This window comes from Octopus bimaculoides, chromosome 11, assembly GCF_046866305.1.
Source record: "Octopus bimaculoides isolate indiv1 chromosome 11, ASM4686630v1, whole genome shotgun sequence".
NCBI classification, from domain to species: domain Eukaryota; kingdom Metazoa; phylum Mollusca; class Cephalopoda; order Octopoda; family Octopodidae; genus Octopus; species Octopus bimaculoides.
Genome location: NC_142938.1, coordinates 52,747,104 through 52,770,434, shown reverse-complemented (window position 1 = coordinate 52,770,434; position 23,331 = coordinate 52,747,104). Strand labels below are relative to the sequence as shown.

Genomic DNA, 23,331 nt, shown 5'->3' with positions numbered 1-23,331 from the left:
AGGTGTGAGAGACCAGATTTGGCCAGTTTGAACATAAAACAAATAGAATATTTTGGTCATATACAACCAGTTTAAATTCTAATAGGTTAATGAATCTTAACATTTAACCATAAGTTAATGTTTTTTATATATATTTTGTACATAAGGGGCCGTAACATGATATCATTTAAACTAATAGACACACACACACACACACACACATGACAAACTTCAGTACAGATTTTATAGAGCAAATCCCACTTGTAAGACATGGAACCCAGGCTACAGTAACAGACACATGTGTTGCTATGTTGTAGTATCAAAATTAGAATTTTGCAGTCATGAAAGAATTTCTGAATCACATGGCTATGTTTGTGACTGTTCTCATTTTTTTTTTTCAGAAAGCTTTTGTCAGATAAATTACTAAGATTGAAAAAAATTAATAACCAAAGTCTCAGACCTCCAGGACATTGCTTCTTCTTTATTTTATTTTTTTTAATAATAAAACATGATTTGTGTTGAAAGTAAATCAAATCCAAACTTAGGAGACTTTGAAAGTAAGAAACAAAAAAAAATTAAATTGGGGTGAGAGAGCAAAATAGTAAGATGAGAAACAGCTCTGTGAAGAATCACATAACTGAGACACATGTCTAAGAAACTGCACACCACAATGATATTCTTATATAAAAGAGACTCCTTGGTTGTGAATGACCATGGGATTGCACTTAGAAAGTTACCCTCCAAGGCACAAGTCTGGGTAAGGTTGTTTATGGAAGAATAGCCCATGCATATCAACCTCCTCTCTCCACACTGCCGATGTTATCCAAGGGAGATGAAAAGGCCAATACAGCTTGACACCAGTGACATTGCAACTCATTTCTATAGATGAGTGAACTGGAGCAACATGAAATAAAGTGTCTTGCTCAAGTACAAAACACAGAAACCAGTCCAAGAATCAAACTCACTACCTTAGCCTGAAACTCAAACCACAGAAGCATGCACCTTCAAACTCTTCTCACATAGATAGAAGAAATGCTATGGTTTGATATACTTTTAATTACATTATTATTTGTACTAGTATTACTTCACAAGTGCATGCTTATTTAGCTAGCAGGTATTTCATCTTGAAGTTTGATGACAACAAGTCTCCTCAAATCTCAAGAATTTTGCTAAGGATTCTTGCAGAATATAGGATGGTAATTTTCTGCAAGTTGGCAATGAGAGTGTAAATGCCAATTTCTCTCAGTCTTTTATGTAGCATTTTGGGCGTTATGCCAAGTGCACCGATTACTACAGGAATAATTGTTGTCATCATCATCATCCTCATCCTCATCATCATGATGATCATAATAATTATTATAGCTATTCTGATTTACCATATTCAGTCACCATGGTTAACCAACTCAAATAATAGGCTGGCATCAATAAGGTGTTATTCATCATGAAATTTAAGATCAATAAATTGCTACTTGAAGAGCTTCCACATGACGTTCCTGAGGACAGAAGTTGCATTTAAAAGTTACTCTTGATCAGGTTAATTAACTAATTAAGTATTAGATCTAATTTGTGCAGTAGGTAATGGTTAAGAGCAATTTCCAAGCAGAGTTACAAGTAAGCACTGAAGTATTCCTGTATCTGGTTATCCCAACCCATACCAGCATGGAAAAATGGATGTTAAATGATGATGATGATGATGATGATGATGATGATGATAGTCATGTCTTAATGGATACAAGTGAATTTACACACATGTTTGGAACATTGTCTGAAATTAGCACAAAAAGACAGGGAATGAACTCTCAATAAGGGAGAATTTGTTAACAAATTAAAGACTTAAACATTATGACTGCATTCAATGTCATATAAGGCAGCAACCATACTGATCACAGAATGGCTTCCTCACAGAATGGCTTCTTAACAATGGAGGACATGTAGGCAATGGAGACCCATTTAGGAACTTACAGTTGAATCCTATTCAATCAAACAACATGGAAGAAAAAAAAATCAACTAGAAACATGTTTGTGACAGCCCGTCCCCGGCCCAGAGACACAGTACCAGAGTCAAATAAATGCAAATGACAAAGGTCAGCAAAAGAGTCAGCAGAAAATGTGGTGTTTTAACTTCATCAGAAGATTTGTCCTAAAGCACAGGTAGGACATGGGAGAATTATTGAAACTACTATTACTTTTACTCAAGAAGACCTACCTTCCACAGCAGAAATAATATTCAAAAATCAAGGTGCCACATAAAAAAGCATTGGTGTGGGTGCTGGTGCCATGTAAAAAGCACCCAGGACATACTCTGTAAAGTGGTTGGTGTTAGGAAGGGCATCCAGTAGAAGAAACCAAGCCAAAACAGACTATGGAACTTGGTGCAGCCCATGGCCTTGCCAGTTCTTGTCATGCCATTCACCCCATGCCAGCATGGAAAACGGATGTTAAATGTTGATAATGATTATTGATACATGCAGGAATATTGACACTGGAGTGAATAGGATCTCACAAAAAAATCCACAAGCAACTAATACCCCTGGGAAGATTCTCCAAAGATGCACTTTTGAACCTTACAATTGCCTGCAGTTGAATCATTGAATTTCAGGATACTATTGGGACATTGCACAGCATGCATAAACTGATTGTGAGATACAAAGTAACTGAAGAAATGTCAGTTTGCCATTTTATGAAATCAAATAGTCTATTAATCTTATTTTAGATTTCTTGACATCTTGTGCTAGTCTCTTTAATTTTAGAATGAACCTTATCTAAGGAACATGTTCTAAAAATATAATTACAATTATTAAAAGCAATCTGTGGCTCTTCTTGAATCTAAAAAAACTGAGCCCACCAAAGTCAGGTCATAAAGAATAAAGAATAACCAAGCAACCAGGAAGGACTATGAACTTTCCTAGGAATGGTTAATGACTTAAGCTGGTTCATCTTTAATTAGCATTAATCACAGCCTCGTTCTGAGAGTCGACCTTTTATGAACTTCAAATTTTGGTGTGGACCTAAACAAGGATGTATTTTTCATTTAAACCCATGAAAAAATCACAGTAGAGGGATTTAATATTTTAATGTATAAGATACTGCTCTACAAGAATATCAGTCAACCAAGAAGAGAACAAACACAAAACATAACTAGGAAAGAACCTGAGCCTGTTACTCTTTAAAAGGACCATCAGCAGATACTGGTTTATCATCAGGTTGTATAAGCAGGCACCATCCCCAATGACTGGTGTAGCAGCATCCAAGTCATTTGGTACAAGGGTAAAGGAGATGTCTTAGAAGTAATTACAGAGGTATCAAATTGATGAACCAGGTTATGGAGAGTGTTATAGCCTAATTAATTAGGAACAGAATTAGACTATAAGAGATACAGTTTGGTTTTGTGCCAGGGAGAAGTACCACTGATGCTATCTTCTTAATTAGACAAATGCAGGAGGTAGACCATTGTACTTGATATTTATTGACTTAGAGAAAGCCTCTAGCAAAGTTTCTAGCTCAGTGATATGGTGGTTGCTGGGAAAGCTGGGAGTAGATGAATGGCTCATGAAAGCCATACACAATGGTGCTGTCAGGAAGGTGAAATTTAGCCATGAGTTCAGCAATGAATTTAGCAAACAGGTAGGAGTTCACCAGGGTACTCAGTCCCCTCCTATTTATTATTGTCTTTTAGGCCACAACAGAGGAATTTACTATGCTGATGATCTTGCTCTCACAGTGTAATAGAATTAGAAAACAAATTCTGGGTATAGAAATAAAACCTGGAATCAAAGGTTCTTCAAGTTAACTTAGCAAAGGCCAAAGTTCTAGTAAGCAAGAAAGCAGGCATGATTCCACTCCCTTCAAGTAAATGATCCTACTTGATATGTAGGAAAGATGTTAGTGCAGGTAATGAATGCACAAAATGCGCAGTGGAATCACACTTGGTTAACAGAGAAAATAGAATCTGTTTGTGGCACACATACAAGAGCAACAAACACTAAAATGTCCTGAAACCTCCCTGGTGATACTAGATTGTTTATGTTACCTAGGTGACCTAATAAGCAGTGAAGGAGGCTGTTATGAAAGCATAGTTGCTAGAATAAGAATAGGATGGAAAAAGTTCAGAGGACATTTACTTCTGCTGTAATAAATGGTCACAGAGTGACAGATAGATTGTATGATGCTTGGTTGTGAGATGTGGGCTCTGAATACAGAGGATATATGAAGATTAGAGAGGAATACAGATAGTATTCTCCATGAGATGTACAATGCCAATTTGCATGTATGACAAAGTGCTAATATAATGAGAAAAAAAAATAGGCATAAAAGGGATCAGATGTAATGTGAAAGAGAGAAGACTGAACTGGTTTGGTCATGCAGTGTATATAGATGAAGACAGATGTATAAAGAAGTGCCAGTCACTTAAAGGGGATGGAACTTGTGAAAGGAGACCCAGAAATACAGGGGGTGAAGTAGAGATGGCTGATCTTAAGATGTTGAGTCTCATGGAGGAGTTAACAAAGGACTGAGACAACTGGTAACATGCTGTGCTTGAGAAGACCATCTATCACAGCAAAAATGAAGTCCTACAAGCATTCTGTGTATGCTTGTACATGCTGGGCCTTTCCCCTACATCCATTCTGCCACATCAAACGCTCCCTACTTCTCATATCTAATTCCTTTAAGCCTCACCTTCCCCATAATCCCATCACTTCTCTATCTAAGGCACTGCAATCATTCTGTAATCTCTATCTGTTGTTGTTGTTGGCACTCCGTCACTTACGACGTCGAGGGTTCCAGTTGATCCGATCAACGGAACAGCCTGCTTGTGAAATTAACGTGCAAGTGGTTGAGCACTCCACAGACACGTGTACCCTTAACGTAGTTCTTGGGGATATTCAGCGTGACACAGTGTGACAAGGCTGACCCTTTGAATTACAGGCACAACAGAAACAGGAAGTAAGAGTGAGAGAAAGTTGTGGTGGAAGAGTACAGCAGGGTTCGCCACCATCCCCTGCTGGAGCCTCGTGGAGCTTTAGGTGCTTTTGCTCAATAAACACTCACAACGCCCGGTCTGGGAATCGAAACCACGATCCTATGACCGTGAGTCCGCTGCCCTAACCACTGGGCCATTGCGCCTCCACAATCTCTATCTAAGGTCACTGTAATCATTCGAGAGCAGAATGGGTACATATTACACTTCCCCACTTTCATTCTTTGCACCAACACTTACCTCTATCTCTCTCTCTCCTACCCCTGAAACCTTTTCATCCCTCATTTTTATCATCATTCCTTTCTATGTTCATCAATCACCTTTGTGTCTCCACTTATTTCTTCCTCTTCTCATTTTAATACCTCTCCTATCTGCTATCATTCTCAGTTCCCTCTCATATCTGCCATCACACTCTCTTCACTATAGCCACCCTTATGAACCTCTATATTCCCTTCCTAACAACTCCTACACTTTGCACATCATCCCTCTGCTTTCTGATCAATTCTCTTTCCTTAACCATTTCTACTTCTTCCATTTCACCCACACCCCTATCCGGTATTCCCCACCAACTAAACTTTCATCTTTGTTTATCACTCACTACATTCGCCTCTATCCCCCATCTCTATCCATCTGTTACACTCCACACGCCCACTCTTTTCCCTCTGCTACTCCACTGTCCATATCTTCTCTTGCTCCTTGAAGGTTTACTCTGGCACCCCATCACTACCAGCTTATCTTCTTCCAAGCTACCTCGACCCACCCTTATATAATGTAGGATAGTCATGTATTTTCTCTCTAGCAAGACACCTGCACTTGCTCCTCTATCATAATTTAGCCTCCCATCACCTGACATGAAACCATTTCTCGTGCCCCTCAAATACTCTGCTCCACTCTGTCAAAGTAAGGGCTTTTCTTTTCTCTTTTCCTGTCTTGCAAGTTACTTGGTAACTTCAGTAGTGTGGGTGGCACACAAAAAAAAAAGTGTCGAGCACACACCATAAAGGGGTTGGCATTGGGAAGAGTATCCAGCTGTAGAAACCATGCCAAAAGTGGCACTGTAGCTTGACACAACCCTGCATCTCAAGGAATCCAGTCAAATCATCAAACTTGTGTCAGCATGGAAAAATGGACATTAAATGATGGTGATGATGACGATGATGATGACAATGATGATGATGATGATGATGATGACGATGGTGATGATGATGATGATGATGATGATGATGATGGTGATGATGATGACATATAAAACATTCATTTACTTTATTTGTAAATCTACTGCAGTCTGCAGCATTTATTCTTTAAGCAAATATAGTAGCTATACTAGACATAGTAGACATAGCATATTACAACAGAGCCTGTGTTAGTTTTAAGCTATGCAACCATCTATACTATAATGTGTTATAAACCATTGAAGACTTGATATAGATTTTTTTTTCCTGTCACAAACCTAAAGACTGAATAATTTAGTTCCATATAAATATACTACCTTTAATAAATCTACTTTTCTACAAAACTAACCAGTAATAATAGAGTGAAGATTAGAGAAAAATGCCAATGGCTGATGTCTTTGTTTGTCACTGCTTCCAAATAAAATAGTTGTAATAATTCCTGTTCACTTCCTCTTCTGTTCACATTATTGAAGAGATGTTGTTTTCATTAAAAATATTTTCTTCTAAATATATGTTCATTGCTTTAAACCACATTAACTGATGAGAATTTCAGGTTTTTAATTACTCTTCAAAGTTAAGTTTGTCTTGACCAATGCTTGAATATAAGATTGTTCAACCATGTGTTGTTATGAAATAAATGAAGCTGACACTGGTCAGATGTGTACACAAGTGAATGCTTGGGAAGAAGCTAGAAGCCAGCAAAGTGATGATGAAGAACTTCAGATCTCAAGAGTAGTAGTAGTAGTAGTATGGTGATATGCACTGCAACAGCATGTTGCTGCATAATGACACCTTTACACAACTCAAGTGACAACCTACCAACCCATGGGTCTATTTGGGTGGTTATTGTTGGTGAGGGTTTTTATCAGGTCAGTGTGCAAATCCTACCACAATTTCTTTTAGTCACCTTTCTACAACAAGTGGAGGAAACATTGGGTCTATTCTTTGACATGACAATCCCCACACAGCACTAGAGTAGTGTGAAATGAAGTGTTTTCCTCAAGAACACAACATGCCACTTGCTCTGAGAATTGAACCTATGACCAGCAATCGTGAGCACAACAACCTAACCACTAGGCCATGTGACTTCACTTCAGAGGATAAAAATATAATTGGCTATGGTTAATACAATTAATGTTCAGATTAAGTCTTTGAAGATTAGTGGAAGAAAATATGAATAAAGTGGGATTTTAGATCAGATTTCATCATCATCATCATCATCATCGTTTAGTGTCTGCTTTCCATGCTAGCATGGGTTGAATGATTTGACTGAGGACTGGTGAACCAGATGGCTACACCAGGCTCCAATCTGATTTGGCAGAGTTTCTACAGCCAAATCAGATTGGAGCCTGGTGTAGCCATCTGGTTCACCAGTCCTCAGTCAAATCGTCCAGCCCATGCTTCTCTGAGAAAAAAAGATTGGGCAGTTTTAGTCAGTGTCTTGAGTAAAAGACAGACCAGAAACAGCAGAGGCTGTTGTTGCTTAGCACCATCAATTTATCATAACTCATTAAAGGTATGTTCAAAAGTGTTCCAGTCATGACCACCCATTTCTATTTTTCAGGGCGCATGTATCTAATACTAGATTATAAAGCAAGTTTAAGTAAGTTTAGTATAAAGTCGTAGTTTAGCCCTTTTGATATCAATCTGCCCAAAACCAGTCTGGTTCAATGATATAAATTTACTGTTTTAAAGTAATCTAAATTAAAACCTTTCATCAAAATTTTATGCTAATTTATGTTCCAAATGCTAGCTTAATAATGGCAAAATTATTTTAATAAATCCTTCATTATTTTCGAAATTAATTGAAAGACAAGTAGTGTATTTCAAAAGAAATATAATAATGAAAGGGTTAAAGAGGCAAATCAGTTGTGGTAGAAGTAACAAAAGGAAAACACAACTTGTAGAGAAAATTTCAACCCTATCACAGTCACATTCAGTAGCAGCCAGTTGCACATCACTATACTCTTTTACTTGTTTCAGTCATTTGATTGTGGCCATGTTGGAGCACCGCTTCTGGCGAGCAAATCGACTCCAGGACTTATTCTTTGTAAGCCTAGTACTTATTTTATTGGTCTCTTTTGCCAAACCGCTAAGCGACGGGGACATAAGCACACCAGCATCGGTTGTCAAGCAGACACACAAACACACACACACATATATATATATACATATATATGATGGGCTTCTTTCAGTTTCCGTCTACCAAATCCACTCACAAGGCTTTGGTTGGCCTGAGGCTGTAGTAGAAGACACTTGCCCAAGATGCCACGCAGTGGGACTGAACCCGGAACCATGTGGTTCATAAGCAAGCTACTTACCACACAGCCACTCCTGCACCATTCTAAGCCATTCTTTTATTCTTTTACTTGTTTCAGTCACTAGATTTTGACCATGCTGGGGCACCACCTAGAAGAAATGTTTTAGTCAAACAAATCAACCCCAGCACTTATTTTTTAAGCTTGGTACTTATTCTATTGATCTTTTATGCCAAACTGCTAAGTTATGGGGACATAAACAGATCAACACCAGTTGTCAAGTGGTGGTAGGGGACAAACACACACACCTATATGATGGGCTTCTTTCAGTTTCTGTCTACCAAATCCACTCATAAGTCTGTGGTCAGCCCAAGGCTATAGTAGAAGACACATGGCCAAAAGTCTTAACCATTTCAATACTGACCAGCTTCAAATCACCTCAATTTAAATGTTCAAAGTTAAATTTAAATCTCAAACTGAAATCACAGCATCGCATAAAAGAAAATATTAGATTTCAATAATTAATAAACATTTCACTTTTATTAAGTTTAAACTTTGTTATTTAACAAAATTTCTCATAATTCCGGATTATTTTGAAAATTAAAATATAATGACAGAAAATATTCTTGTGAGAAAAATGTTCACAAAATGGTTAATAAAAATATTTATAGCAGATCTCTGTACACAATTTCTATTTTTTTACACACACATTAAAATTCTTCATATTTTTCTAATGAATTTTTTATAATGTGTTTGGTAAAGTTCTTAGATTCATCAAAATTCCTAGATCTTGACAGTCTAATCTGAATAAAGTGCGTGTGTGTGTGTGTGCGCGCGCGTGCGTACACAATACTTTGTTAATGGTGGCATTACCACCCAATTCCAATTTTTAATGTTGGCTGTTTTGTTTCAGCATTTGGGAAATACTTTTTTGTTTGTGACTTGTGTTTATATTATCTGTGTGTTCTGTGTGAGGTAGTAATATAATTTCTATCTTCCATCATCTAGTTTTGTGCGCAAGTACAACACTTTCCTCTTACCTCAACATTAATTTACAATAAGAACCAGGTAATATAAAGACTTGATGGGAGAACATTAGTAATAGCACATTCATCTGATACAAAAATTCCAACAAAATTAGATTAATGTTGAAAGCAATATTAATAGCGCATCCCACATCCCAGAGATATCACTCACTAGTCACAACCAAACACCAACATCCTGGCTGCTGAAATATCCCAAAATTCAAAGCTGGGAATAGCCAAAAGCAGGCATGTTACATGAATACATCAACAGTATAGCCCCTGTCTATGATAAAATTGCAGTAGCACATACCAATTCCATCATTCACCACATCTTACAGATTATCTAGAATTGCTTACGGCCCAAGGAACTTTCATCTCTCTCTCTCCCTCTGTATACACACACACGATAGTAAAATGTTACACAGAAAGACAACAGGGGAACATACAGTAAAAAATAACACACACAAAGGACATAAACATGATGATCCCTCATCCATTATCAACCAAAAATCATCACAATTTTGACACTTTGACACCTTATCAATAATATTGTTTAATTTAATAGCTTCAGCAGCAAATGCTGCTGTGTTATAAATGAACAAAGATGAAGAAGAGAATAAGATATGTACAAAAAAAGATGGGGTCTTATATATATATATATATATATATATATATATATATATATATATATATATAATGTTTATATACCAAAAAGATTTTATGACATTTTTCTAACATTTTTCTGACATAATTTAAATATATACTTTAACCATGTAACACAAGCCTTCTGTAGTTTTTTCACTCTTATTATCTTTTATACATCCAACCACGTGCTTTCACATACCAACTTTCTCACCTATATATATATATATATATATAAATATATTGTTGTTGTTGACAGCCTTTTGTCTTGGGAGACACTGGAGTTGCACATAAAATAATCCAGTCTGTTTTTTTGTGCAGGCCTGGGTTAGATGTAAGAAAATCCTGGGTAGCTCAATCATTAGGGTTCCTCTCTCGACCTTGCTGATGTAGTCCAAAGGAGTGTAGAGCATTACATTTGGCACCAGCTTGATTGCAGGAGCTGCCGGAAGAGTGTCGAGTCAAACACTAAAATGCTTACGGGACTCCACTCCTGATTTCTTTGAAGGTTGTCTCCTTTCCAAAACCCTGGATAGGGGCTCAGCTGGCTCTGGCTGACAGTACCTGGTATATATATATATATATATATATATATATATATATATATATATATATGTATATATTGCACACCAGATCTTGTCTCTATGCTCAACAAATCCTTTATTCTCTCACTTTCTACAGGAATGTATTCAAACATATAGAAGCTTGTTTCAGTATGTACCAATTGAAAGAAAGATAACCCCTCTCACCCAACCAGCTATCATCCTCTGTCAGTCACTCCTAACATCTTTAAGGTAATGGAAACAATCATTAACAATGAAATTATGCAATGTTTTCACAATTTCTCACTTTTCAGTGACCAGCAGTATGGCTTTCACAAAGCCAGATTCACTAATGGTCTACACTCTTAAGTCACTCAACAGTGGGATCTCACATTAGAGAAGTTCAGTAAAAGAAATATTGTTGTCTTAGCTATCAGCAAAGTCTTCAAGCATGGCTATCATGCAAATCTTTGATAAAAATTTCCTATCTTCAGGTGCCAACCATTTCTCATCTCTTGGATCAGAAGCTTCATATCAGATCACTAAACTCTGACATACTCCATGGTTCAGTTTTGCTTTTCACTGACTTCTTGTAACACATTAACACACACACACACACACACACATAAACATGCATGTATGCATGCACGTGCACACACACACACACACACACACGCATTTATGTATCTATATATATCTATATATATATATATATATGTATGTAAACAATAAAACAGATGGTTGAGGTTCACTACACCTGTTTCATACATGTTCCTTATTGGTGAATAAAACTATTACATCATGCAAAAAAATGTTTTCTTCAGGTGCCTTTGTTACATAAATTCCTTGATTCTATCAGATCCTGAAAATTATATACATATATATATATATATATATATATATATATATATATATATATATATATGTATATACACACAGACACACACAGGTGTATACAAACACACACATATATATATATATACATATATATATTTATGTACATGTGTGTGTGTGTGACTGTATGTCTGTGCATATGTGCCTGTATACAATTTCCAGGCGTATAATCATGAGAAAACTGGAATAGTAGAGCTTTATGAGCCCTCAAAATGTTTGTTCAGTATCACATTAGATATTTACTTGTCACTTCAGCTGTCACAAATTCAGTGAACCACTAACTCTCTCTCTCTCTCTCTCTCTCTGTTTGTACATACACACACGCATATTCAAATGTACACACACATATATTATCAACAACGTGTCTGTTGATATAAAATTTATAAACAAGCCTAACAAAACATAAAATTCAATTTAAATCACTGAAAATTTAATCACTCGTTCAATTGTAATTTTGAATAATGATTGTTTTGTTATGTAACCTTTACACATAACAAACATAATGAAAGAGCTATAAGATGTACTCGATTTTGCTAGAAATGCCAATCAAATCTCCCTCAAATCATACCTAAGCAGTGTAAAATAGGATGGACAAATTAGATTACATAGACCAAGGAGAAGATGACAGAACAGTTACAGTAGAAATGTGTTTTGATCATAGTTCTGCTTTGTGAGAGTTGATCTGAGGTTAAACAATAATAATAACAATAACAACAAAACAAACATCAATACAATCATAATATTCACAAAAATATTCTATTAATAAAACATAGAAATTGCTTATGTATTAATATTGATTATTGCAGAAAACCCTTTAAAGCTAGATTTACTGTTTAACATAGACATCTCTCAACAATTTGACTTTCAAACCCTTTTCCTATTCATGCTTTTTGGGCTTTTTTTTTATGTAACATCATTGACAAACAGAAGTGAAAAAGACTAAATTAAGCAGATGAGCCATGAGATAGAGCCATTGTTTAGCTCATCTCTACATGAAAATAATATAATGTGCATATTTACAAGTGTTCAAGAAACAACACAAAGAAAAAAGAGAAGAGAAACGAATAATGTTACAGTTCAGCATGAGAATAGAAAATGTTCCAGTATTCAGTAGATAAAAGGTATTTATCTGAATATAAATGTTCAATAGAAAGGTATTTGTCTGAATACATATATATAATATATGTTCAATATGAAGGTATTTGTGTGAATGTGTGTGCGTGTGTTGTGCGTGTGTATGTGTGTGTGTGTGCACATGTATGTGTGTTCAATATAAAGGTATTTGTCTGAATGAATGAAGATATATATATATATATATATATATATATATATATATATATATATATATATGTATATATACACATACATACATACATATCTCCCTCTCTCTTATTATATATATATATATATATTTATATATATATATATATATATATATATATATATATATATATATATATATATATGTAGATATATACATATTAATATATGCGCATGTACATGTATCTAATGAATATGTATATATAAATATATATATGCATGCATGTATGCATCCATGTATGTATGTATGTATTATGTATGTTCAAAGTATTCAGTAAATAAATTGTCTGAATATAAAGTATATAAGTTTGTGCTGAGCAGGGTTTCTAGATTTTGACAAATTGTTCCCCGTTCTTTTAAACACAAGAAACTCAATATTTGGTTGATCTCTGCTTTTCTCATACTTTAAAAAATACAACTCACTACATTTCTAAATTCTATCTTTTTAGTTCCATGTTCTTTCATTAGACCAATTGCCATATCTATTTAGTCACTCCACTTGCTAAAAGAAGCAATCAATTCTGCTACAGCTGTCAATCATATTTAAAAGCAGTTCACATATTTGTCCAACATGCCCCCACAGGATGGTTGGGAGTGCTTGTTAAATGTTTCATTCAGTCAGGTACCTGGATACTATTCAAGTAGATCTAATTAGTAGGGAAAGAGAGGGCCCACTCCTAAAATTATAACAAACTCTTTTCCACATCATTTATTTGGCAAGAGCATCATCCTACTACAGTACTTAAAGAAGAAAGAGAGAGAGAGAGAAAGAGAGGGAGAGAAAGAGAGGCAGACAGAGTAGAAACTTTTATCAAATGTATTTATTTTACAGATTCAAAATAATTTTCTTTTTTACACCAATTAATAAAAGATTGAAATTATAAGAACAATTATAATCTGCTTTGAATCTTTCTCATATATTTTTTTCACAAAACAATGCAAAAGAAATCATGGAATAAAAAAATATTTATAGCAAAATAATCAGTCATAAAGGGGTTAATTATGTAATAGGTTTTAATTTTGATAAACTCTATTTACATAAGTTTACAGTTAATAATCTAATGACATATTCAAAGAATGTGTGAGGTACATTCTTTTACTACATCGAAGGTCAGTATCCATAGAAAATAAAGACCATCTCAGATTGATTAGCTTAATTGAAATGATATCTAACTTGGATGATTACAGCTTGTTTGGAAAATGTAGAATGAGAAGAAATTCCATGTGGTTGCAGTTTTAGAAGGATTTGGGCAAAGGGCTCAGCATATAATTTTAGAGATGAGATAAAGTAAGGATAGCAGAAGTTGGAAAATAGATTGTTGGTTCAAAGGAGCAGGAATTATTGTAATAATGTTTGAAGAGACTGAGAAGGTCCATGGCTCTTTTACTTGTTTCACTCATTTGACTGTGGCCATGCTGGAGCACCGCCTTTAGTAGAGAAAATCGACCCTAGGACTTATTCTTTGTAAGCCTAGTACTTATTCTATTGGTATGTTTTGCCGAACCACTAAGTTACAGGGACGTAAACACACCAGCATTGGTTGTCAAGCGATGTTGGGGGGACAAACACAGACACAAACATATACACACACAAACACATATACATATAATTATATGCATATATACGACAGGCTTCTTTCAGTTTCCGTCTACCAAATCCACTCACAAGGCTTTGGTCAGCCCGAGGCTATAGTAGAAGACACTTGCCCAAGGTGTCACACAGTGGGACTGAACCCAGAACCATGTGGTTAGTAAGCAAGCTACTTACCACACAGCCACTCCTGCACCTACCTGGTTAGTAATTATTGTTTTGGAGAGTAAATATTTGCTAATCAATCAGATGACCTTTTCTTGGATGTGATCTAAAAGCTTTGTCAGCTGCTCCATTTCAGACATGTGAGCAGGGTCATACATGTCTAATATTTGAGCCTCTTCTAAGAGGATCAAATAAATGCCTAAGAGCCAGTGATGAGTGTTTACTAAAGAAGAAACCTAACACTTGAGCAAAGTTATGGCCATGTTATTAATGTGTGGCTGCCATGCAATAAAACTAGTTCATTGCACAGCATCCTTCAATAACCCAATGGAAAATGTTATCAAGGATTTTTGCCGATGTTTGGTGTACAACCTGTTTAAAAATGTTACATATGTTGATAGAAAAAGAAAACTTGCACATGACTAAGATGGTTCTTTAACCTTTTTGAGACCAACCTGCCTGAGATGGCTCTTAGTTTTATGATGCAAACTTCTCAATTTGAAGCAAATCTAAATCAAAACCTTCCATCAAAATATCAAATTAATTGATGTTCCTAACACCAGCTTATTGATGATAAAGTTATATTACAAAATTCTTCCTTATTTTCAAAATTAATTGAAACAAAGGCAGAGTATTTCAGTGGAAATATGTTAACAAAAGGGTTAATGTTGATTCTTGTAAATCATTTAAGAAATTAGGAAAGAATATAAACTGTAATATAATGGAGGTCTGATCTAATTTTATATTCATTTTAATAATTCAACTAGAACTTTGTGAATTTCTTATCAAATATTTTTACATATAAATAGTGAATAACAAAATAGAACTTACCTGCATGGATTTTCTCTTCTTTAATGATTTCATAACAGTCCCTGTAGATTCCTTGATGTGGTCATTGAAATGTTTCTCAGCATACTCCACAATGTCGTAGTAGACCTGGTCCTGGTCTGTGGACCCTGTGCTTGTAAAACTCTCAATCATTTCAGGGGACAAATCTCCGGTGAGGTATGAGCGACGGTTTGAATCTTTTAAGTTTTCCCTTGGCAGAATTAACTTGTTTTCTTGAAGATCGTTGCCTATGTGTCTGTTAGTATCAGCAGTCCCATTTGCCGGAAGTAAAGAAGAATTCCGTTTGGTTTGATCAATATTGAGAGAGATTTTTTGATTTTGGCCAATACTGTTGCTTGATGATATTTGCTGCAACAGACTGTCGGGATCTTCAGAATTTAATGTCTGGTTACTGCTGCCATTTGTGACACTAACTGCTGTCCTTTGCTGATCCTGTGCATCTGTTGGCTGTTGTGGAGGTGGTGGGGGTAAAGGAGGTGAAGGTGCAATACCATTAACCATTAGTGGAGGTGGTGGAGGTGGTAGTGTTGGTGGACTCTCCATTGACAAAGCTGCAACAGGACAAAATGCAGATTGCATATAGATTTCAGCAGAATAGCATGGATCAGGAAGAGTGGCCTGGATTGACTTATCTGCGCAAGTTGTTTGAGTGGTAGTAGTAACATGCTTGGTAGTAGGGCTAGTAGATTTGGTAGAAAAAGTAGGGGGAGAGGGAGTTGGATTAGTGGCAGCATCAACAGTATTAGGAATAATGGTACTAGTTACACAAGAAGCTGGGGAGGGTGACTGCTCAGCAGGATCGTTCCAGTATGGCATCGTGCTTGCATCATTGCTGGGCAGAGGAGGAGGTGGAGGAGGAGGTGGCGTCGAAGAAAGAGGTGGCGGAGGAGTGAACTGCACGCTATTAGCACTTGTACAATCACTATCACGACTTTCTCGGCCGGAATTTGCGGTGTCCACACTGGCCGAATAAGTGTCGGGTGTCAGTGAGGGTAGAGGTGGAGGGAGGGGCGGTGGCGGCGAAGGAGGAGGCAGGGGTGGTGGCGGCGGCGGAGGTGGGCCTCCCGTCGTGTCACCTCCGCCACCGTCGTCTGCCATGTCTGGCGGTGGAAGAGGAAACTCCTCTTCGGGTGTGTTATCATACGGAAAGCCAGGTGGGAGGGGCGGGGGAGGAGGAAGAGCAGGAGAAGCAGATCTGGGATCCATGCTGCGGTTAACTGCATTCATTTGGTCTTGTTGGATGCAGTTAGAAACAGCACCATCGCCATACATACCAGAAGCATCAGCAGAGTTGGTTGTAGCCCTTCTTCTATGAGCAGATGCCATATTCTGTGAGTCGGATACTTCAGTGTGGAGCCTTTCAAATGTAATGTCGCTGTCAGGGGTTTGTTCAAGGGTGGGTGAGTGGCTTTCTTCCTGTAAATACAAAACAAGGAAACCATCATAATTATGGCGTCTGTAAAAAGGGCTGACAAATCTGTGAGAGACAATGACTACAAGGTAAATACAATGTTCTTACATTAGCATGTGTGTATGTTAGTGTGTGTGTGTGCATTTGTGGGTGTGTGGGTGTTAGTGTTAGTGTGTGTGTGTGCTAGTGTTAGCATGTGTGTTAGTGTATGTGTTAGTGTTAGTGTGTGTGTGTGTGTGTGTTAGGGTTAGTGTGTGTGTGTGTGTTAAATAGTCAAAGGCATAACAATGGCACGTAAGATCCCCAAGCCACTAACAATAAACTGAACCCACATTCGAAAGTGACAAAGAAAGGAAAATATATATATATATATGGTTGTAATATGAAGCCAGGTAAGAGAAATGCAAAGTCTGAAGCCACACATTTTAAGAATTGATCCGTCTTTATTTGGCACCAGAAAAATGTATCAATCAAAGACTGGACTGTTTAGTCACACACACAAAAAAAAAAAAACACTATCAAAATGGCAGTTATAGAATACAGAGAAGCTTTAAATTATTTCAGTAAAAACATTATATTGTCAGTGAGAGAGGAATAAAGCATAAAGAGAATAGACTCTGGATCATGTAAATGTATGTATATTGTTTTGTTAGTTTTAGTCACTGGACTGTGTACTTGTTGGTGGGAGATGGCCACAGGGTCTTTGGACTATTTTATCAACTTGGTATTTTGACTGGTATTGGTTATGTCTACCTCTGAGGTGTAATTTTGATAACTTAATACTACAAAGTAGTTTTGTTTGATGCACAGATTTATTAATCAAGTCATTGTAGATACACACACTCATAAAATATACAATGGACTTGTTCACAGTTTCCACTTGTCAAACTAAAGCTATAACAAACAAGACATGTCCAAGATGACACACATTGGAATTACAACCACATGCAAACAAAGAGAATCTCTTAACCGTTTGTATCCCTGTATGCAGACTGTGGGTGGTGAAATAGAATGTACAGAATATTCTATTAGACTTTAAAAAACAGCCTTTAAAAACAAATGCTGAGCTTTTAATGTTGGTGCATTATGTTATGGTGACAAGGTGGCCAGTAATCAGTAATCTGCTCGGTGACAGCCTGTCAGCACAGGCAGAGTTCTGTGTCTATTATTGAGAGAGACTTAATTGTTAGACAGATCCTTTACACAGAGCTTTAAGTAAGGTAAGAAGAAGAGCACCATAATAGCAAAACCAACTTGCCCGAGATAGCATCTATGATTCAAACCATCTTGTTTTAAAGGGTTCGTATTTAAATTCCATTATAATATCTATGTAAGGACCTGTCGTTACTTATATTCCTAAAATTAGCTTAATAATTACAAATGTAAATTATTTTACTAAATCACTCCAAATTTTTGTTTGCTTCAAAAGTAAATGGAATACAGAAGCAGTGGATTTCATTAGAGATGTAATTATCTGTAGAGTTAAATTAATTTGGGAAGAGAGGATTCTCTCTAGCTAAACAATACAGCTTGAAGACATTATCTTCATGAATAGTTTTGTTCTACCAGGTTGGGAACCCATCGTAATTTTAGATAAATGATGCAGCAAATATAAAACAGGTACAAATAATATTAGCAGTACACTGTAATATATACATGTGGCTGTCAGGGAGCATGGGAAGGGGTGGGGTGGAGCAGAAAAAATTACTTATGTTTTTTTTTGTATATTGGCTCTTAACTCTTTTGTTATCAACCTTCCTGAGACTGCCTTCTGGTTCTCAGATATAAACTTCCTGTTTACAATGATCTTAATTCAAAGCTTCTGTCAAAATTTCATTTTAATTCTATATATCAAACACTTGTCTCATAATGACAAAGTGCTTTACTAGATTCTGCATTATTTTCAAAATGAATTGAACCAATGGTAGTGTATTTCAACAGAAATATGGCAACTAAAGGGTTAGATAATAATAGAAAAAGATACATTTGAAAAAGAAAATTTTGCAGCTGAATTTATTACATTCGAAGTAGAAACACACACACACACACACACACACACACACAACCCAGTTAAAGATCAATAAAAGCATGCCTCCAGCATGTTTCTAGTTTTGGTTTCAACAAACAATAATTTTCACATGGCCAAAGATGGCAAGCAAAGCATTTAGTTTATGCATGTTATTAGACTAGATATGTTATGAACACAAAAGTGGCACAAACATGGAGACTAAAACACTGAGCAAGTCTCTACATGGTTACTCATCCTGCTAGAAATAGCAGCTGTATCTCTTGCATATGTTTTTTGCTTTAACAAAGAAACAACAGAAATTATTTGAATGCAAACATTATCATCATCATTGTCATCATGATGCTAGCATGGGATGGACAGTTTGACAGGAGTTGGTAAGCTGGCGAGAGCAGCACCAGGCTCCATTTCCTAATGCCAATCACTTTACAGAGTGTACTGGGTGCTTTTTTTTTTACATGGCACCAGCATGAGTGATTTTTACATGGCACCACCATGGGTGGAAATTAAAATACTAGTAATATATGTGGGACTACACTGAAGGTACACTCACCTTCTATATTATGAAATTAGAGATGGTATCTGGCCATATAGCAATATAAAAGTTTATGAATAAAAACAAAAAGAGTAGGCTTTATATGTATTTTTACTCCTCTTTTAACCTCTGGTATCAAGATAAACATGAGTCGTATGTGACCATATATCTGAACTTATTTTTGTTACATTTCATTTTTTATATAACTAATTTCAGGTTTACTTTAATCTATGAGTTGTCCAACATATAAACACCCATTATGTAAACATGATCTGCATACTAATCAGCCAAAACAAAATTCTCAAAAATAGAAAGAAACCATTTTTTTTCTCATTTAACTTTAAAATCATTCAAACATTGAACTTCTTACTTTTAGTAGTTTCTTAGATGTCGGAACTGACATTAGAACAATCAATAAACCAACCAAAGAAAAACAGTAGCATGTGCGCGTGCGTGTGTGTATGCGCATATGCATGCATGTGCAAATGGTTAATGTTGGATGGTTAAATCATGATAGCAGTATACACAGTCTCTAATTGATTCTTCAGGGACTCATGTGAAGAACATTTAGATCAGGTGAAGATGTTAAAAGCACCCTGTACTACTGATTTCCTCTGCAAAATAGGGATAAGGGCAGCCCAGTGGAGAAATGAGCCCCACAAGGTGTTATAGTGACTAGGTTATTCTATTCATCTCGTGGGAGGGGTGTACCAATTCTCCCCTCTTAAGTTTTTCTTAGGAAGTGTCATTTTATTTATCAATAATTTTTTTTATTCACCCCACCTCCCTTTTCTTTTCTATACAATTTCATATTTTTTACACTTGGCATCTATTTTCAAGAACTCCGTTTGTTTTCTTTTCCTCTCACTTGTATGCCTGGGTTCAATCACCTGCAGTGGTGTTGGTGCTTGAAACGTTTTGTACAACCATTCCATCGGTTCCTCCAACTTCTTTGGTTTGCTTTACACGAATCTCTTTTTCAGTTGGTTCCTGTGTCTCTTTTGTATGCCTTTTCTATATTTTTAACCCAATACATCATTTTACCTATGCATTTGGTAATTACACCATCTTCCCAACTCTGCTTTCCATTCCTGCATGCCCACATATACACTTTTTCACCAACTTTGCTACCTCATCCGTGACTTCCTTGTTTAATTTTCTTAGGGCTCTTTTGAAGGTATCGACAAAGCATTCTGCCTGATCTATTAGATCTGGGATGGTATGGCGCTGTAGTGATATGTTCTACTGTGAATGTTTCACAAATCTTTTTAGATTCACTAGACACAAATTGCATTCCATTGTCAGACATTATCTTATCTGAGATGCTAAACCTTGCAAACAATTCATGTAAAAAATTTATCACAGTTGAGGAAGTTGGTTTTTAATACTTTCAGATTTCAGGTCATTTCGAAAAATCTATCAACTACCACTACACTAAGTAGTAAGAACTGTTTAAAGAACCAGCAAAATCGACATGTAATTTCAACCATAGAATATCTACTTTTGAACAATGTTTATTTTTTTATCGTGGGCAATTTTTAATTTCATCTTGGCTTACATACATGTAGGTGTTCCACTCTGTTCTACTGCAATTTTTTGTTTCAGTCCCTCAGCCACATTTGAAACTTTGACTGAACCAACTATATTTTGAATATAACACTTTGAATCATTCCATCCACTCTGTGCCAAATAAATTAACTGAACTTTTTAGCCTTTTTTTGTTTGACCTCGAAATGTTACATTACACACAAATTCACCCCCAAAAAATGTAATCTTTTCCCCCATAACACCAAGAGCTACCTTTTTTGATTTAATTAATTTCAGTTTACTGACATATTTCCAAGTTTTTCTGTTTATAATGGTGATATCACTACCAGTGTCCAACTGCATTTTAACACGTGTATTTCTGATTTTCACCTTCATGAATTTTCTCATCGTTATATTGCAAATTTTTTCTGATGACATACTATTTATTTATTTTTCCTTTGTTCTGACATTTTATCATCTTTGTTCTACAGTGTGTCTTTATATGTCCTATAACAACAAAAGCACTCCATTTTTTTTAATGGACAATTTTTTCTCAGGTGTATACCTCCACATGCAAAACATGGGTTTATTTCCTGATTTTTGTTGTGTTTTTTAGAAAACACTTTATCTCTATTCTGATTATTTCACACTTGCTTTACTTGAAAACAATCTTTACGTTCAATTTCCACTGTGTCATGTCTTAATTTGACTATCCTTCACATTCTTCTGACACTTGCTGTAGGGTTACATTCTGGTTTTGTTCCAGCTTTATGAGAATTCTAGTTCTAACTTCTGAATCCTTTTCAGCAGTAAGTCCCTGAGTAAAAGTCAGGCATTTGAACATATCGGGCATTAATTCGTCCAGTTTAAACTTCTCGCATTCCCTGTTTACTGTATCAGCATATGTGACGTAGACCTTGTCATTGATTTTCTTTATGTTCAGATACTTCTAACACGTGTTGCACAATGAGCTTTTTATACTGAAAATTTTATACAATATACATTGTATGATTAAAGTTTATTCCCAAAGGTTTTCTTGGGAGTACAAAATTACTGTATTGTTTATGTTCTGTTGTCACCAGTTTTTTCAAGATTAAGTACATCATCTCATCATCCCAGTCTTCACATTCTTTCTTGAAATATTACTCACATCTTCTGTAGTATGCTTCGAAGGTAACTCCTTCATCAGGTTCATATTTGAACTCTGTTTTGGAGTGCACAACATAGTCTGGCTAGAAGACTTTTTCTGAATTTCCTGACAACCTTATTAATTGCAGCATTTGTTGTTGCAATACTAATTGTTGTTGGTGTTCTTTCAGTTGTTGTTGCTGATTTTGCAACTTGAGCAAACCAACCAACAAATTTTCCATAATTTGTTACAATTTTTTTTTTTTGCATAAAATTCACACAACAAAAGCTTTTGTGAGTTTGTTAAAGTCCTTGTAGAGTTTATTAATTCCTCATGAGTTGTTTAAATCCTCGTCAAGTTCATTAATTCCTCGTGAGATGTTTAAATCCTTGTTGCCACTATTATAATCCTTAAAAATGTTAGATTGTTATAATGCCCACTCCAGTATACTTAGTAAAACTAGTAAAGACATGATTATCTCTGACTGCCAACTATGTACTCTGGCACTTCACATACTTCTGTTTACTTATAGTGACTAGGTTATTACTAATTCCCTACAATACAAGGTGGAGTGGCTGCTGTAGTGAGTGTCACTGACCATTCTCTGTGGCAACACCATCATGGTTATTACCATAGGGGATGCCTGAAGACACCATTTGTTTTGGGGCATGTGGAAATCCCTCTCCCCTTCCATCTTCCACTGTTTTCCCTCTTTCCACCTTTTTTCCTTTTCCGTCTTTTCTTTTCTTATCTCTCTTTCTTCCTGTTTCTTTGTATTTAAATGTTTTAATGAAATAAAAATTATGTTGTTTTTTTTTTTAAAAAAAAGCTATCGTAAATATTTGTCACAATTAGATAGACAGAGAAATGAGAAATGGGAATTATGAAATGAATATGTGAGAATTAATCAAAAATACAATAAATTCTTTACAGCAGATATGAATAAAAGATTCCTCACATCCCTACAATAATTGTGAGGTTTAAGAGGAGATTGTCTTTTTTCTACTTTTTGTTTATGTGTTCAAAATCCTGCAATATTTTGCTAAAATTTTAAGGAAAACACATAATTTTCCATGCAAGTATTTTACTTGACTAACTATAAATCAATTCCTGCCCCAAATACTTGATGAGAAATAGCCAATAAGAAGATAAGCCAAAACAAAAGTAGCCACCATTTAACCAACACTTCAATTGTTTACTGGTATCCTATTCCTTCCTATACATTTGCCAAAGACTAAATTTAAAGCAAGAAACTATATTTCTAATGAAAGTTTCAAAATTTTTAACT

General features: G+C 35.8%; 1 protein-coding gene across 2 annotated transcripts in view; it reads right to left on the bottom strand.

Moving 5' to 3' along the window:
• Window positions 1–23,331, bottom strand: part of LOC106873920 (unconventional myosin heavy chain 6) — a 543,260-nt gene that overhangs the window by 108,122 nt on the left and 411,807 nt on the right. Inside the window, exons 19-20 of one of the 2 annotated variants that reach the window (XM_052971792.2) lie at window positions 16,690–16,831; window positions 15,398–15,966 (exon numbers count right to left, since the gene is read on the bottom strand). In XM_052971792.2, coding sequence (XP_052827752.1) covers window positions 15,398–15,966; window positions 16,690–16,831 — 711 coding nt within the window. Of the gene's footprint in view, window positions 1–15,397; window positions 16,832–23,331 lie in introns of both variants that reach the window. The other variant, XM_052971791.2, reaches the window with a different exon arrangement.